Consider the following 18,415-nt stretch of genomic DNA (forward strand, 5'->3'; position numbering starts at 1 on the left):
ACCTGTGCACCGCAGGGGCTCCCTTCCCGGGGTGGAATTCATCTAAGAGCCATAAGTCAGAGAGAGGGGCTGTGAAATTTTATTAGGCACGCCGTGATCGTGACACTCACGAGCCGCACAGGCTGGACCATCGGGTTCTTGATGTCTGTGCCATTCCCCACGGCGTCTCTCCTGCAGATCACCCGCCCTCATCCTGTTGCAAGCCATCTAAGGAGTAATGCCTAGTAATTTAAAGCCCCTAGTCAAAACTGTACGTAAACACAGTGGGAGGCAAAGAAGCTGTAAAATGTACAAAAGCCTTAAGCCCACAGTGTTTGGGGCCCCAGCCTTTGGGTGTGAATCGTCTACAAGCACAATAAACTGCTTCCTGGAAGCAAAGCCTCAGTGTCCTGCCCTCTGTCCAAGTGTGTCCCAAGACAACGGCATCTCTACCTACACACTGTCCCCCTGACCGTCTGCTGTGGGTGGGGCAGGGACTCACAGGGCCCCACCACACAGCGCTGATCTGTTGGCAATAGAATCTTGGGGGGGGGGAGGTCGTAGCATCGAGTCATGTTGACCACCGGAGAGCTCGTGAGCCTTGACACTTAGTTCCAAGGCCAGGATCACACAGACGGCCCTAAATAAACTCCATGGGACACCAAACAAAAACCAGTAAATAGAGAAAGGAGATTTGTGAGGAAGTGGGGGTGGCAAGGCAGAAGAAAATTAGGAGGGGGTGAGTAACCAGAATGTATTATATGGATACAATACGTACATCCATATATGTTATGTGTAATATACATGTATATAAAGAAATTTTTATAGATATGTATGAAAATCAGCAAAGATTATTTTAAAATCTCAAAAAAGATTTTTGTCAATCCAATAATGGGTACTTCAAAAGAAACTATAGTTAACACCTTTTGTTGTTGCTGTTAACAGCATGTTTAGTGGACAGCTTTAACTTAGCATTGAGCAGGCTGGGGTAACCTCCATCATTGTGTAAGGCAGGAAGGACTGGCGGAATAGTCGGTGTGGAAAGGTGAGCAGAGCAGTCTCTTCCCACAGACGCCCATTCATCAAGGGAGATGCTGACCAGTCAAAAGACTTGAGCTGGATGTGACCAAAGCTGCTGAGACCGTGACTCTTAACCACCACAAAGCAGCCTCGCTCCCAAACGCAGAGCACAAGTCTAATCGTAAGACGTCAGCTCTATAATTCCTTCATTTTGGTTTCGGATTTTTAAGACAGGGTCTCACTGTGTAAGCCCTGGCTGTCTGGGCCTCACTTTGTAGAGCAGGCTGGCCCCCCTAACTCACAGAGATCTGCCTTCCTCTGAGATTAAAGGCCTGTGCTGCCTTGTCCAGCTTTGTAATTTCTTCCTAACATGTCACTTTTAGCCGGTTCCTCACGCTCACTGTTTCGGTGGGAGCAACTGTCTCTAGCAAAGTAGACACAAAGGCAAGAGTCCCATTCTCCTTGTTTGTGGTCTGTTTCCTGCTTCTGTCTCTGCTTCATTCTGGCTCTCTCCTGTTTTCCCTTTCCCTGATTCTCTCTTTCACTGTGTCAGTGCAGCTACATCCCACCCCTCTGAAATACTGTTTTCAGGTTGTTTTCCCAAGTTAGGGGCTGGAAAGGCAGCTCAAGAGAGTCCTTGCTGTGTGACGGGAAGAATGAGGCCCAAGGGCCGGAACCCACATGACAAGCGAGGCATGGTCCTACACATGCCTGTGACTCCAGCACTCAGCCGGGTGGGGACAGGAGGGTCACCAAGGCTTGGGGGCTACAAAGCTAGGAGAGAAACAGGAGCTCCACATCCAGCAAGAGACACTGCCTCAAAGAGGACTAGACAGACTGAGGGAGGAAGGGACTCGCTGCTCTGGCCTTCACACGTACGGACAAGTACACACACCAAAAATAAGATAAAAAACAGAACCCTGGAGTCAGTCCGTATCTACGATTCCCTCTTGCGATTCTTCTGAACTTTGCCTCTCGGCATGCCCCCTTGCCACTAAGTAACATAATTCTAGCCTATTTCCCTCTGCCCTGATCCGCTTCTCTCTGGTTGGTTTGGATTAAGCACCGGGCCGTGTTTTTGACAAGGGTTAGCTCACCGTGGAGGATGGCGGTATCCCACAGAGACACTGGGCTGATGGCAAGAGTACTACCAACCTGGCAGCTCTGGTCTATGGCCAACTCCCGGGCACAGCACACTCATTGCAAGATCTCCAACCTGAGCGTGTCAGCCCCGCCACCCGTGCAGACACTGGGCTCCAGGTTTTCTTAACGTAGATTCTTGCCACCGGTGCACGGACCTAATTTCTCAGCTAATTCAATTGCCTCCGGAAGTATTTTCAGCCTTAAAAAAAAAAAAAAAAAAAATGCAACCCCAAACACTGCCATTCCTGGATCTCCTTCCACAACTGTGGGTCCAAGTCATGGCCTCCTTGTGCCTCTCATGCTCATCAGTGTTATTTTGCTGGACCTGGCCTAACATTTTAAGCTACCCTCACTGGAGGAGTTGGTAGCAATAGGCCCTCAGTACACACAAGTCAGGATAACAGCTCTGTGCTGTGCTGAGTGAAGCCCCACGGGGGAGGGGCATGCTCAGGTGATGGAGAAGAATGAGCCCTGCATATGAGACCATTGTGTTCTGCATCCCGGAACGGTGGGACCTATTGTGTCTGGTACACACAAGTCTTTTCGACAGTTTGTGTAGACACACATGTATACACGTTGCGGTGCCGTTGTGGAGGCTGGAGTGTATGTGCATGTATGTCATGTGTCACAGTGTGTGCGTGTGTGTGGAGGCTGGAGCACAAACTGCGCGGTCAGTTCCCTCCTTCCACCAAGTAGGTCCTGGGGCTTGAACTCAGGTTGTCAGTCTTGGCAGCGAGTACCTTCACCCACGGAGCCAGCTTCCCTGGGCTTGGGCACAACTACTTTTACATTTTTATTTTTGAGATAAGGTGAGCCACGGGTCCAAAGAGCCGACAGAATGTACCCAGAACCATCGCTATAGTCAGGAAACCTCCATTCTCTAAGCCGTTGTTCGATCACGGCATAGGACAAACACTCCTGACGGAGCTTTGTCTCCCTGGGTGCCAGCTCCATGAGCTCGGGAAAGATGCCGAGACATCACAGAGCCTGGGGACAGCAGACCTGCTTCCCAGGGAAACTGAATGTCACTCGCCACCTACTCCTATGAAGACGAGCATGCTGGTGCCTCGAGGCCTCCCCTCAAGTGGGACAGTGCTCCTGGTTATCCTAGAAAGGCAAGGCTTCCATCAGGGGATCAAGAGGCCCAACGGTCGCTACAGCAAAGCCCAGCATCTTTGCACTCGCCTTTTGCTGAACGCATTCAGTTGGAGGGTCAGGAATAAATGACATTTGCTACCTGCTGGGCTTGTGAGAAGCAGTCAGGAAGTTATTAAGCGTTACCTTTCACCTTCCAAGCAATTTTCATCCCTCTAGAAAGGTGTTTAACCAAAATCAGACTTCAAAAAGGAAGGTTTTTTTTGTCCCTATTTTACTTGTAAATCCATCCCCTGTCTGGATACAGTGTCATATATAATCATATGTGTGAGCACATGTATAGACATATAAGGGTTCTGGGACCAATGTCAACAGAACTCAGACTCCTAGCCTCTCGGTGCTGATTTCACAAGGAACAATTGAGTGTGCCACTCGGGACACAAGCCCCTCCTACAATGTATTTCCACAAATAATTAGCCTCAGTTTTTTTTTTGTTTGTTTGTTTTTGTTTTTGTTTTTCTGGACAAGGTTTCTCTGTGTAGCCTTGGCTGTCCTGGACTCAATTTGTAGACCAGGCTGGCCTTGAACTCACAGAGATCCTCCTGCCTCTGCCTCCCCGAGTGCTGGGATTACAGGCATGTGCCACCGCACCCTATTTTATTTCTTATGAGACAGGTTTCAGACTGCAAACCTATGTTATCAGGGTGTCGTCAAACAACTTCCAAGCCCACCCTCTGTGGTGTACTCAAAGTTAATCCCTGCTCCTAATCCCTAAAAGGTAAAACTCTGCAAGAAACAGAAGTTGTCACATAGATCATTTCAAACCAACTTAAAGGACTTCGTAACAGACACACACACACACAAAAAAAAAAAATTGATTAAGAAACTCAAGTAACCCCAAACCAAACACAAAAATTCTCAATCCAGAGGAAAAATCCTCCAGCAAAGGCTGAGTAAGAGATTGCTTGTTCAAAGGCATCACAAATCAGGCTGGCAGAGGGCAAGGGTAGTACTCTTAAGGGAAGAATTGGGGGAGTCTTCTGAAGCAGATGGAGACACAGCTTACCATGCATCCCTGGTCAGCAGCAGTCCCCGGAGGTGGGTCTGTGACCTCTTTTTCATATTCAGCAAAGAACCCTGGTGTTGATCCCTTTCTTCACCGTGATGTTAGTTTGATGCTTTCAAAAGGAGAACAAGTGTCATTCTGTTAAGTCAGCCTGACCTCAGGTGAGGGACATCACTCACTTAGGCAGCTTCAGAGGGAGCCCAGAGCCCTGGGGTCCCCGCTCTGCACAGCCTGGCTCCCCACTAGATGCAGTATCTATCACAGTTCCCCACACTGGAGGGGAAGGCTCATCCCACCAAACCCCAGGGGCACCCTGTCACCTGCCCTGGGCAGCAGGTGCCCCAGGCAGGAACACAGACCACAGAAGGGCAGGCCATCTAGAACTGAGACTTCAGGAGAGGAGGGAAACAAGCCAAATGGACATCTGCGATCGCCTAGGTGAACGAGTGCTCCCACACCAAGACTGGAGCAGAAGCCAGGCCTGGTGGTGCAGGCCTGGGGTCCCATCTGCTGGGGAGGCTGAGGCAGGAGGATCAAAAGCTGAAGACCTGCTGCTTGCCCAGTGAGCATGAGGCCCTTGTTTTCGATGCCCGGTACTGCAAGAGGAAGAGAAAAAGCTGTAGAGAGAGGAAGAGGAGGAGAAGGAAGATGATGAAGAGGAGGAGGGAGGAAGGACAGAGGAAGGAGGGGTGAGGGGGAGGAGACGGAAGACAGTGACAGTGATGACCACGACATGACAGGCGATAGGAAAAGCAGATCTGTGGAGGAGGCGACTAATCTTCTGGCTCCATGCGAAAAGCAGAGTCAAAGGGTGAGGGGCGTTTTCTGCACCAGACTCCTTTCACTGTGTTGCTTGCCAAAGAGATTTTTTTTTTTTCCTCCAAGTCTAAAGCACATGCTCCCCTGCCCTCAAGCCCGGCAGCACTCACGCCCACCTAGAGCCAAAGAGCTTCTGGAACTGCTACAGTTCCTCTCCCAGCAGGCCCTGTCGCTGGCCGTCCCCATCCTCTCCCGATACAGCACCATGCTCTGTGCTTCTTGTCTGTGACCCAGGAGTCCAAGGCAGGTGAGCGGGAGCGGGGGAAGGCGTGTAAACAAACACACGGTGGCCAAGAGGGCCTGCTTCTGCTGTTCTGAGAACGTCTAGGTTGATCTTCCACGCCTAAGCTTCCTGTGGGTTCACTGTCTACCACCTCGGGCTAGCCCGAGGTTTCCTGAAGTCCCTACCCAAGCTCTAAGATGGACAGGTATAAGGCGTGTGAACACATGAAAATATTTTCAGTCATTCCCAGTCAGCCTGCCTGTGGGGGCAGTGTATCTGTGCGCTTGTGGGAAGAGGCACTGACCCTGCAGACGGCCGTGGAGATCGCTGACAACCTCCTGTCCCGCCTGAGAGACAGACAGAGTGCTAGCTGTGTGTAGAGAAGTTGGTCAGCCAGAAACCCTGCCTTGCCATCTGGATTCTGAATTAATCCACACCTGTTGAGAGCTATTCTGTTAAAGGAGTTCAGCAGTCACGTGGGCTTTCCGGAAGGTAATCGGGTATTTTGCAAGGTCTGTACCATGATGCACCCCCAGAATTGCTTCCAGCCTCTGGCACAATGTCAAGGGCCATTGGTTTGGGGAAGTTCAGTAGGTGTGTGGGAACCACTCTCCCCAACAGACTCTGAAACCCCCAAGCCCATTTGCTTACTGGTGTCTGCAACCCCCAAGCCCATTTGCTTGTTGGTAAACTGAGGTAACGGTACCTGCAGAAGAATTAATGGAGACAAGGAAGATGCGTGGCAGGCGCCCAGCACACACAGATGGTCTTGTATGGCCTCAGTACATAACCTGGTGGTATGACCTGGCTTCATCCCACCTTGAAATAAAATAACATCTAATCCAATTTACTAATTTTTTTTTTTTTTTTTTTTTGCACAAAAACTAAAATCAAGATGGAGGAAAAAATGTTCACTGGAATTGATTTTTTTTCTGTGTTATTGTGGCCTGGCAGAAGTCAATGGCAGGGTTAGTGGCAAGCGCCAAGGAAGCTTAACCGTGTGAGCGAGGCCCAGAGGCAGGCCCTGGGTCAGCAGCTTCCTGAGACATGTGGAAGGGACGGAACTGGCTACCCTCTCTAGAGCAGTGGCTCTCAACCTTCCTAATCCTTCCCCCACCCCTGGGGACTTCAGCCCGCTCTGTAGCTGCAGATCGGTCACAAACTGGGAAGGAATAGGACATTTAAAAAAAAAATAGTAAATCTCTGTTTGACACCATCAGGTTCCTTCTTGTGGTGCCCCCTTGCTGTTCGCTTCTAATGCCTCGGCGTGTCTGTCTGTCTTCCTGGTGAAAGCAGGAGCCAAGGCTGCCCTTGAACTGCAGGACTCCCATTTTGGCCTCCTGACATAACGGTTCCAATCGCAAAGGTAGAGTTGATTTGGTGTTTAAGATACAGGTTAGGGAAACGGGGCCTCTAAAGGGTAAATGTCTTTCCTCGCGTCTATCAGACTGGAAGGCTCTAGTCTCCTACACAGACAAACCCAAGCTGGGTGCAGGCAGGCTCGTGAGACACAGACAGCAACCACCTCGTATGCCTATCTGTTCTAGCCAATCAAACCTAGTTCCTCTGCCCAACTTTCCATTCTGGCCTGTTATGCTTCCAGCCCACACTGATGGACACCCTGGGGCCCCTTGAAGCCCTGTTAGATGAAGATGCAGTTCGATGCTGAGCATGGTGGATAACGCTCTGACTGAATGTTCGTCCTCTCATATACAGAGGGCGGCTTGAGGGTAAAAAGCAACAGTCGTGGTTATTAAAGTGACCAGTTTGCGCCCTGTAGTCTTTGAGCAGAAGGTGATGCGGCCAACTTTCACCTGGCTTACTAAGCTGTTACCTTGAAACAGCCTTGCTGCGCTCAGAATTCTTCCCGACTCGGACAGACATCCAATGCCATCACATACTGCCAAACATCACGCTCCACAGCACACTCATCTGTCATGTTCCAATTTCTAAAAAACATCACAATAGTCCCAACCAAGCAACAAAATAAGCAAAGCAATCAGTCGCTCATGGTACTCGGCAGTTTCCCTGGAACCCTTCTCAACCTCCAGGATGCTGGAATTTTAGGCATGAATTTCCACGCCAGCCTTGCGACTTGTCATTGCTTCAGTAGAAGAATTGTAGGTGCCAAAGGGCTATACACAGGTCTCAACTTGCATGCAACACGATACACAAACACACGTGCAGCAGCCAGGAGAGGCACTTCCGCCTGGAAGCCACTCACGTTCCTCCTCCTCATTGGGCTCATTTGGTCGATCAACAGCATCCTCAGCGGATGGTTTCTGGATCCATCACTTGCTAGACCTTTGGAGACAGCAGGAAGCTACAGCGTGCAAGTGAGGATCCCCTGGTCCTGGAGAAGAATGAAGTTTGGTATCTGCAGACAGAATAGCCAACGGCCCCGGAGGATCCCGTTTCAGGTCGGAGTTCTGCAGACAGCCTGGTTGTCTGCTGTCTCCTGCAGAGTCACAGAGATCAGACACACCTGTCAGGTAGGTAGCACAGCTGAGGGACCAGGAACACGGGCTCGAGTAACACAGATATCTGGCTCTTCCTCCACTTGGCTCAGCTCACCAAGAGTGGCTGATCCATGTCAGTTAGATGGATGTCATAAAAGAGTAGGAGGAGGAAGAGAAGAGAAAGAGGAGAGGAAGACAGGGGGAGAGGAAGAGGGGAGGAAGAGAAGGAGGGAAGGAGAAGAGGAGGAGGAGGGGAAGGGGAAGAGGAAGAGAGGAGGAGGAGAGAAGGAGAGGGGGAGGGAAAGAGGAGGAAGAAGAGAGGAGGAGGAGAAGAGAAGAGGAAGAGGAGGAATAGAAGAAGAAAGGAGAAGAAGAGGAGAAAAAGGGAGGAGGAGGAGGAAAGGAGGAAGAGAAGGGAAGGAGAGAAGGAGGGGAGGAGTGGAGAAGAAGGAGGAGGAGAGACAGGAGGAAGGGAGGAGAAGGAGGAGGAGGAGAAAAGAGGAAGAAAAGAAGAGGAAGAAGGAGAAAAAGAAGGAGAAGGAGAAGGATGTTGTATTTGCTGCTCCACAGAGGCTAGGGAGATCACGGGACTGTCAGCAAAGCTTTAGTAATGCCCCAGGAAGAGACGTGTGGGTCACGCAGAACACAGCAGCACACCACCAATGGTTTCCTGCAAAACACATAGGGAATTTTAAATTCCCTTTACATGGATGTCTTAAGACCCCAACCTTTATAAACGTCTGTGGCCAAAGGGGGAAGAGTTCCATAAACACATCAGAGCTGAGTGTGTAGATAGACGACAGACCCTTGTGAGCTGTCCAGTGTCTGTGTGCATGGGGTGTCTTGGGTTGTGCACACGCATGTGTGTGTGGGGGGGGTCAGAGGTGAACATAAAGTGCCTTCCTCTACTGCCCTCCATCTTATTTCTTGAGACAGAGTCTCTCTTGAACCTGAAGCTCACAGAGCAGGCACACTGGCCAGCGAGTCTTCGATCCACCCTCTTGCCTCCAAATGCCAGCATCGGGTTAAAGACACAGACACTACCGGCGCTGGCTTTACATAGATGCCAGAGATTCAAACCCGGCTCCTCATGGTTGAGCAGCAGGCTCTTCGCTCACCAGGCCATCACCCCAGTCTGAGACACTCACGAAAATCCACATGAGCAAGGGAGGGCAAAGCCTTGCCCCTTCAAAGTGTCAGTCACAGGTCCATCCCAGCCTCCCTCCTGAGTCATTTCTGCTAAACTTAGATCCTGTCTGCAGCAGGAAAAGACAACTTCCAAAATGGTATCACAAACGGCGCAGTGACGGTCCTTCCTCCCAACCAGGGCCTTGCCATGGTGATTGGATCCCTGAGTTCTGAGAATGCCTGTGGCTTAGGCATTAGGGGCCTGCAGGGGAGTCCTCACCTTACACACAGTGTCCAAGGCAGGGCTTTCACCTGTGCTCTTGAGCTGTGTGGAACGGCCTTCAAAGCTCGTGGTGTCGAAGCACAGTATGAATGTTTCCCCAACATGGTCTGTGGCTAAAGCGTGTGTGCGTGTCAGTGTGGCGCCCGCAGGGACCCGAATGTGCGGAGTCTGATTAACGCAAGACTTTCTCAGAGGCCCTCATGGTAGGACAAAGGGAGCTTTAGTTTGTGTCCTTGTCCAGAAGTGAGCATGGCAAGGCCAGTCAGATACGGAGTCAGTGCCTCGGAGGAGTCAAGGCTCTGGGCCCCGGGCACCTGATTCTTCCCCAGGGCTGTGGCTGTCAGTCCTAAGGTACCTGTTTCTGAAGTTGTCTGTGTTCTCTTTTCCAACAGTCACTGGAGCCACAGGCTCCCCAACCCTCCTCTCCCCCAGCCAGTGGCTGGGCTTTGTCCCTACCCTCCCCGGGGACCCATTCCACCACACTGGTCTCGTCTCTTCTACTCCAGTTTAGGCCGTCACATCACTGAGTTTTCCTGTCTCCATTTTATTATTTTAGTTAGCAAATAAAAGGCTGAGTTTCCTTATGACATCTTCATGCGTAGGCGTCATTTGCTGGCTTGCTTCCATTGCCCTGTCTCCTGCCTTCTCCCCTCCCAGTGGTCCCCCCTTCCTCACCCCAGAACAAAGCTTTTGTTGTTGTTGTTGTTAAACTATAAAGATGGTTCTGGAACTATCACATCCATGAGCAGATAGACGGGTAAAGAACTCTGGTCCACGTATACAATCCATACAATGCTTGAGGGCAGAGGTGGGCAGTGTGTGATGAGGAAGTGGAAGGAGGATAACGGGATGCGTACAAGATCAAATCTCAGACACCATTCCTTACAATAGATGTACATATGTATGTATGTGTATGTGTGTGCGTGATGTACATGGCCATATATGACAGCATCACATATGTGATATATGTTGCACAGTATGCATGTATCCCACACACCCTGCCCAATCCCATTGGGTCACGGAGGAATCCCGTTCATCCCAAGACATAAACTGTGATTCAGGATGGCTTCTGCCCCATCGCACGAAGAAGGGAAGATTCACACGCTGGTCCTGTTCTTCTAGCCTTGCTGGTGACAGCCTCTGCCAGGCACATTCTGAGGGTGGTGCCTGAGCTCTGTGCTTCATCATCTGCTCAGCTCAGTCCTTTCTGCTTTCCAGAGAGCCTCGGTGACCTCACGTCTCCATAGGTAGAATATATTAATACATGTCACAGGCACCTAAGACGACGTAAAAAACAATTTAAATGAAACACGGGCATCTTTATGATTTAAATATTTAAAGAGTGAAACCCCTTACCTCCCTGTAGGAGTCTGTGAAGGTGATCGTGCCGCCATCAAAAGTTTGAAGCCTGTCTCTGGGACTCTGCTTCCAAACTGATAGCCTCGACCCTGTAGGATTTTACTGCTGTATGAAGCATATGAGTATCGGGCAAGAGGTCACCCCTGACCATTCGTGGCACACAGCCATGCTTGGAAGAAAGTATTCCGAATTCTTTGGCATGCTGCTCAAGTTCAACCATTGTAGGGGCCAGGTCCATACTTTTTAGAATACCCTGGGTTGACCAGTTGCTCATTGACATAGTTTCACATTTCATCTCCCAGGGAAGACTGCTAACACCCTAAGTGGCCGCTCGTGTGTACCAGATCTCCCACTCCTGCCCAAGGCAGCCACTGAGCTGCCCCTGTCTCAATATGCTGGCCTGTTGACACACTTCATATAAAGTGACTCATAGAAAACAGTCGTCTCTGACTGGCTTCCTCCCTTGGCACAAGGATGGCTTGTGCTGTCACCATATCTGACAAGTCATAATTCTCATGTCTAGGTGATGTTCCATTGTATGGACACACAATGTTTCGTTTACTGATGAGCTGACAGACAACACGTTTGCTTAGCTTTGGGCTGTGGTGATTGGATTAGTCATCTGTGTAATGACTGTTTGGTGGGCATGAGTCTTCGTCAGATATGCCTGTACAACTGAGCAGATCTTCTCGGTCACAAGTAAAGTCGTCACCATTCCAGGAGCCTCGGGCTGTTTTTCAGGGAAATCCAGTCTTGTGTTCCGAATAGTCTTAAGGTTTTTATATTCTGGTGCTGTTTTGTTTGTGGCTGCTTCTGATTTGTCACGCCCACACTGGCTTGTTAAAATCATCTTGGCTGTTCACGTGAGATTTGTCACATCCACACAGCCACATCTTGGCTCCCATGGGAATGCAAGGTATCACACTGAGCACCGGTCATTCCCCCGTGGGTGTCCACGTGAGTGTGAGGTCACTTTTGGGCCACCCTCAGTATCCGTCACAACCCTGGGATTTAAGGCATCCAGATAGACATCATTTTATATACATTTGAAAGGAGCCGCATGGAAGCATATAGATTCAATTGCTATTATCCATATTGTTATCCACATTGTTACAAAGAAGATTACCCAGGCTTCAGTTGATTTAGACTTCCTTCACTGTTCGTGTCATAACTCAATGCTTATCAATTCAGGAATGGTTGCATAGAGCTATAATTTCAGCATTCAAGAGGCAGAAGCAGTTAGATCTCCAAGTTCAAAGCCACCCTTGTCTGCATGGTGAGTTTCAGGACAGCCAGTGCTACACAGTGAGCCTCAAGCTGAAAGCAAAACAGAAGTTTATCATGCTAGGATTTTTTTTTTTTTTCTTTTGACTCCTAACCCTGAGGTACCATTATGGAGCCCAGGCTGGCCTGGAACTCACCATTCTCCTGCCTAAGCATATTTTTGTTTGTTTTGCTTTGCTTGTTGTTGTCTGGGGTTTGTTTTGTTTGAGACACACTCTCTGCATACCTCTGGCTGTCCTGTCACTCTGTAGAACAGTCTGGCCTGTAACAGAGATCTGGCTGCCTCTGCCTCCTGGGTGCTGGGATTAAAGGCATGCACTCAGTTAGAAAGGCATTCACTGTTGTATTGAGCTAGTAGAATGCTGATGGTGACCCCCACGCCCGACTGCCTTTATACGCTCTGTGACTAGCACACACAAGGAAAAAGGTACAAATCAGTGAGAATTATAACCAAAACTGCTGAGTCCCACCCACAGCTGTCACAAAGAACTGAATTGTATTTTTGTGGTGCTGGGAATGTGCTGGCTACTCTTGTCAGCTGCACACATGCTAGAGTCATGTGAGAAGAGGGAAAGCCAGCTGAGAAAATGCCTCCACAAGGCTGGCCTATGTGCAAACCTTCAGGGCATCTCCTTGGTGATTGATGTGGGAGGGCCCAGCCATTGAGGGCGGGGCCATCCCTGGGCTGGGGGTCCTGGGTTCCACAGGAAGGCAGGCTGAGCAAGCCTTGAGGGACAAGTCAGTGAGCAGTGCCCTGCGGGCCTCTGCCAGGTTCTTGCCTTGCTTGAGTTCCCACCCTGGGCTCCCCGAGTGGGGGGTGGACCACAGGCTGTAAGATGAGGCAAACGCCCCCCCTCCTCCCATGTTGCTTTTGGTCATGATGCACAGAAACGCAACTAAGATATGGTGGAATCCAGGACCTCACACATGCCAGGCAGTCTTCCGCTTTACAAAACAAGCAAAGTTACAAGGACAGACAATACAAAGTCTACACAACATGAGTTAATAATAGCTTCTGCGCCAGCAAGATGGCTCAGCAGATAAAGGGGTCTGCTGCCAAGCTTAAGGACTGGGCTTGATCCTAGGAACCCACATGATGGGAGAAAACCAATTCCTGTAGGAAGTCCTCTCCCCTCTTGATGCAAGCACACACTTAAATAACGTAATAAAAATTAAAAAAAAAAATAGCCCTCTCTGTGGACATTATTACGTCTCCAGCATGTGAACAGAGAACACTCTTATTCACCAGCGTGTGCTGTGTGACCCTGGGCAGGTTACCACACCTCTCTGAGACTTGGTTTTCTCCTACGCATCATGAAAGGACTATCACCAAGACCTGTGGGGTTACAGGAGCGCACCTGGGGACAGAGCCGGGTACACACTGTGGCCATGGCCAGGGCTGCCTCTGCACTTGCTGTCGCTGCTACAGTTACTATATCAGAACCCTGGCAACACTCCAAGCACAGCACAGTCCCCAGGGAAACAGGACAGCCCTGCCCTGTGGCCCTCTCTACCATGAGCCTTCACAGAAGAGTCACAATTGCATCATCCGTGAAGGCAGGGCGCCTTCTAGTGGCACAGAGGGAGAACTGATTCTGGGCCACAATGGCACCGGAAGAGAAAGGCAGGAGAGTGGCTGGCCTGTGCTGGCCGTCCCCAGCAGCTGGGATCAGTGGGGACAGAACCCGTCCACCCACCTCCCCACGTTAAGGAGGAAGGCCCTATCCTCACTGGGTTGGAGCCTCTGGGTTACAACCAGAGGGTGAATGCACAGTGGGTGGGTGGAGCCGAGCTCCTCCTCTAATGAGAGCAGGACAGGAAGGTCACGTGATAAAGAGTGGTGCCGTCCACTGATCCTTTTCCTGGGGTCGCCATCTTTGCATCTCCCCTCATCTTTGCAGAATTGGACCCTACAATTCACAGGGGACGTTGAGAAACCTTCATGAGACAAAACAATCTTGAAGAGAGCGGACAGCTTAGCTCTTCCAGTTTCACAGTTTTCAAAGAAGCTGAGGGCTGAAGCCCAACCCAGAAGTGTGCATGGGTCCCAGCGCCCCTGCTCCTTGAAGACAGAGGGCAGAGACAGAACCCTGGAAGCTGGTGGCCCAGCTATGCTGGCGCACGTAGACACGCAGCAGCAAGCGAGAGAGAGCGACGGTGAAGACGGACACCTTAAGTGGGCCTCTGTCCTCCGCATGCCCTCTGGCAGGCGCGCACGCTCGCGCGCGCACACGAACACACACACACACACACACACACACACACGCATTAAAAATAAACAAGACAGCGCAGTGCTGTCGTAATGACGGTCACATGAATGATGAAGTGGCCCTGAGAGTTCAGAAACAAACCAAGCCATCCGAGCCCCGCCGACTGAGGAGACAGGGCCAAGATGCTCAACAGGGAGCCAAATGGGTTCCACGCCGAGTGATGCAACAATCTCAACCTGCAAAAGCGCCCAGACCCCTCATCTCGCCCCGTACGTAGAATTAGCTCAAATGGATTGGATAAATGCTAAAATTGTCAAACCTGTAAAAGAAAATATAGGACCAAACAGTCATGGTTTGGGGATTGTTTTCTTAGACGTCAGTAAAAGGGGGGGAAAGAGTGAATTAGACTTCGCGATCTGCAGAGGCGGGACATCCCAGAACACCCTAGGGGTGATAACCTCGGCGTCTAGTTTACATAAAGAATGTGTACAACTGAACAAAAAGACCAACAATCCAAATTTAAGAAAGGCCAAGAGGGTTGGATAAGCATTTTCCACGGAAGCTACACAAGTGGCAGATGGATAGCATTCGAAGCACCGTCCAGCTTTGTTAGTCGCCCGGGAACGAAAAGCAGAAACCTCACACTCCTGCTTCATCCCCACTCAGATGACTGAGAAATAAAAGCAAGCTTAGGGGCCACCGAGTTTGGCTCAGTGGGGAAGGGCACTTGTCACAGAGGCTTGAGACCGAAATTTAAATTCCCCAGGGCAGGGCTCCACGCGTGCCCGTGCACCCGGCACTGTGGAGACAGCAGGAGCTTGTACCCGCCAGCCTAGCTCCAGGTTCTGTTTTAGGGAACAAGACACGGAGCGATGATAGCACAGGAAACCCGGTGCCCTTCCTGGCCTCTGCCTGTCCAACTGGGTGTGCCCCCCATGCGTATAGCACACACATATATGCACATGCGAATGCACAAAGACACACACACATTAAAAGTTTTGGCAAAGATGGGGAGAGGTTGAATCCCCGAGTACAGCGGGACAGAGTGCCACACGACACAGACCCTGGGCCGAGCCAGGCAGCTGTGCCAGATGAACCAGAGATGTCGTTTGCTCGACAGCGCCCCCTGCAGTCTGGACCTGGAAGTGACTTTTTCCAGTCAGCTTAATTGTGGAATTAACACACACTGGCAAGTCAATTGTTCGGGATGCAAAACTGATTCAGTATTTCATTCTAAACATGGCAGTTGTGTTAGGAAACACCCAGAACATCCTTTTGCAAGCATAAGAATAGATGCTCTACAACGATCTGTGTGTGTTGGCTTAAATGTTAGGTGGGGGAGAGGGGACGGAAGGTCCTCTCACGTGGCTCAACGAATCGTGAGATTATTTCAACTGCCGGTAAGACAAAGCCCTAACCCCGTGCCTCCCTCAGAAGGTGGTGTTTTCCAGAACATCGCCAAACCCAGCGGTGGATGCCGCAGTGTCCGATTCTCCTGGGACTCCGCATGCCCCGGTGCCAGCTGTGCCCTCCGCTGCCTGAGCACTGCCAGCGGACAGAGAGGGCGAGCGCCGGAAGCCGGGCTGTGCTCTGCAGGCCTCTCTGGGGCGCACGAGGAGGCGGGCAGCAGACTTTCCCTGCACCTCATTGGGCAGAACCGTGTCACGTGCTCCTGTTTAACCCAATCGCTGCGGTCTGGGAGGATGGCTCACTGGGTGCCGCGCCTGCCGCTCAAGCAGGAGACGTAAAAGCCAGGTGAGTCGGGTCCCGAGCCTGCGCTGGCCAGGTGGAGACAGGAGGATCCCCGGGGCTTAGAGTAGTTGAGCCAATCAGTGAGCTCCAGGTTCCGCGAGCGACCCTGTCTCAAAAATTAAAGGAAGGGACCTGGAGAGGTGATGGTTCAGTGGTTAGATCACCGGCTGCTTTTCCCAGAGGACCCGGGTTTGCTTGCCAGTACCCCACTGCAGCGCACAACTGTCTGTAAACTCCAGTTCCAGGAGACCTGACACCATCTTCTGGCCTCCGAGGGGCACCGCGTGCACGTGGCACAGACACACATGCAGGTAAAACATGTATGCACACACCCATACACATAACGTGAAAATAAGTAAATGTTTTCATTAAATTATCGGTAATTTTAATGGGGAGCAAGCGGATGGGGACACCTGAACCCCTGGCTTCCACGAGTGTGCACATGAACACACGAAAATAAGCAATAAATGAGTAAACCTATGTTCTCCAGAAAAAACACACACAACAGACGAGGTGTGTATTTATATAAATGACGCACCTGCAAGCACGTATAGGCAATCTATACATATACTACATACTCAGACAAGCGTGCAGCCATCTTTTGGGGTCCTCGGTGGGATGGGTTTCCAGAACTGTTTACAAGTACCAAAAATCCTCAAGGCGCTCCCGCCCCTTGCTTGGCTTGGCATCAGACCCGCGCATCCTCCTGGGTACCTCTGGCCATCTCCACATGACCTGTGATACTTAAAGCGGTGGAGATGGCAGGTGATAGACGCTGGGCAGAACCGGCTCAGAAACGCTAACGAGAGAAGAGCGCGCGCGTGTCCGTCGCAGAGGCAGCCGCGGTGGTCCCTTTCCCGTCCGCAGGCGGGCGGCCTGCAGGCGCGGAGGCTTCCGTACCCGAGCACGCCCACGCGCCGTACACACGCGTGCATGGAGAGAGATTCGCCGTAAACACCGGCTCGCACAGCTGTGGAGGCTGAGGAGTCCAAGGTCTCCAGCCAGTGAGCTGGAGGCCCAGGAAGGCTGGCGGCTCAGCTCTCGTCTGGCTCAGCACGCTCCGAGGGATGCCTGACCTACTTCTGTCTGGGTGTAGCAGCAGCGAGGCAAGATGACGCGGAGAACGCCGGCCCCGCGCCGTCCGCCTCCCTTGCTCCCTGTCCCGTGTCTCTGAATATACTTTCTCTGCACGAGCCTTCGTGGCGTTGATTGGCAGCTTAGGTGAGACAACGTGCGTGGCGCTGGCCTCATCGAGTCGCCGTCGTTGTTAGAGTCGAGAATGGTAACAGCTGTGCGTGGTGAGAGCAAGCGCTGTGCGGGCCGGCGACCCGGTGTCCGCTTTGTAAGCGCCTCTCCATAGCGCCGCGCGCAATGCCCAGGTTCGCCCCTATCGGGCGCCGCGGATCCACCGCCAGAAGCGGCGTCAAGGTGCCAGCGGCACCGTGGGTCGGCTCCGTCACTCATCAACCGGTGGGGTTCTCAGCCTGGGAAAAGCCTCTAGGGTACAAGGAAGCTTTCCTAACGCCCCTGAAGCTGCCCAGAGGCTGCACACTGGCTAGCGATAAGTCAACCGCACAACGGACGCACCGTCATCAGAGAGGAGGGAGCCTTAATTAAGAAAACGCCTCCATAAGATCCACCCACCCGTAGGGCATTTTCTTGAATTAGTGATCTGTGGGGGGAGGATCCAGCCCACCGGGGTAGGGGCATCCCTGGGCAGGTGATTTCTGGATTCTGTAAGAAAGCAGGCTGAGCAAGCCGTGATGGGCCAGCCGGGAAGCAGCACCCCTCTCGGGCCTCTGCATCAGCTCGTGCCTCCAGGTTCCTGCCCCAGCTTCTTCAGGCGGACTATGGGGTGGAAGTGTAAGCCAGACAAACCCTTTTCTCCCCAGCTTGCTCTTGGTCATGGTGTTTCATCACAGCAACGGTCACCCTAAGACAGATACCAGCATGGTGGGGTATTGCTGTGACACCTGACACCTTAGTACGCCAAGGAAACCCTGTTTGTGAAAAGACTCCGGAAAAGGCATTGAGTGTTGAGAGCTCAGTGAGCTGTTGTGTGGGAGCTCGTAGGATAAAAATGTTGAGGCCACTGCAGACGGTGGAGGCCTGGCGTGGGCAGTTTCAGAGGGAAGTTTAAAGACTCTGTCGGGGCCAGTTATTTCGAGTTGCGAGTCCGTGGTTGTGGTCAGCTGAGGCTGAAGAGTCAGCTGTGATTAATAAGAGACCAGCGTCACCGAGGTGAAGTCCTCTGGGAAGTGTCTCCTCAGGGTCGGCACACAGAAGCTGCACTCCAGAGGCGGCCACGGTTGCACCTCACACTGGCAGCTGACCTTGGCAGTGAAATACTAACCCAGACTGGTGCTGGAGAGATGGCTCAGAGGTTAAGAGCACTGGCTGCGCTTCCTGAGTTCAATTCCCAGCAATAATGAGATCTGGTGCCCTCTTCTGGTGTGTAGGTGTATATGCAGGCAGAACATGGTATACATAATAAATCAAGAAAAAGTCACCCAGGTGGTACTGCTTTTGAAGGCTTGAAGGGGTCATAGGGAGCAGGTGAGGCTTGGCAGCAGTGAGGCAGGGCTGGAGCCCCTG

General features: G+C 51.5%; 1 protein-coding gene and 1 long non-coding RNA gene across 5 annotated transcripts in view; one reads left to right on the forward strand and one right to left on the reverse strand.

Moving 5' to 3' along the window:
* Positions 1–10,129: 10,129 nt before the first annotated feature.
* LOC132653716 (uncharacterized) lies at positions 10,130–17,197 on the reverse strand. Of its 2 annotated transcripts, XR_009591527.1 has the most exons (3): positions 16,399–17,192; positions 10,572–11,578; positions 10,130–10,492 (listed from the first exon to the last, which is right to left on the reverse strand). It is a non-coding gene; the product is annotated as an uncharacterized LOC132653716 (long non-coding RNA). The 2 variants fall into 2 exon arrangements; XR_009591526.1 differs by having other exon boundaries at positions 10,572–17,197.
* Sgsm1 (small G protein signaling modulator 1) overlaps positions 16,111–18,415 on the forward strand; it is a 67,974-nt gene continuing 65,669 nt past the window's right edge. Inside the window, exon 1 of one of the 3 annotated variants that reach the window (XM_060382596.1) lies at positions 16,111–16,131. In XM_060382596.1, coding sequence (XP_060238579.1) covers positions 16,126–16,131 — 6 coding nt within the window. In that variant the 5' untranslated portion in view covers positions 16,111–16,125. Of the gene's footprint in view, positions 16,132–17,025; positions 17,042–18,415 lie in introns of those variants that run through there. The other 2 variants (XM_060382599.1, XM_060382598.1) reach the window with 2 other exon arrangements.

Source organism: Meriones unguiculatus, chromosome 4 (assembly GCF_030254825.1).
Source record: "Meriones unguiculatus strain TT.TT164.6M chromosome 4, Bangor_MerUng_6.1, whole genome shotgun sequence".
Taxonomy (NCBI): domain Eukaryota; kingdom Metazoa; phylum Chordata; class Mammalia; order Rodentia; family Muridae; genus Meriones; species Meriones unguiculatus.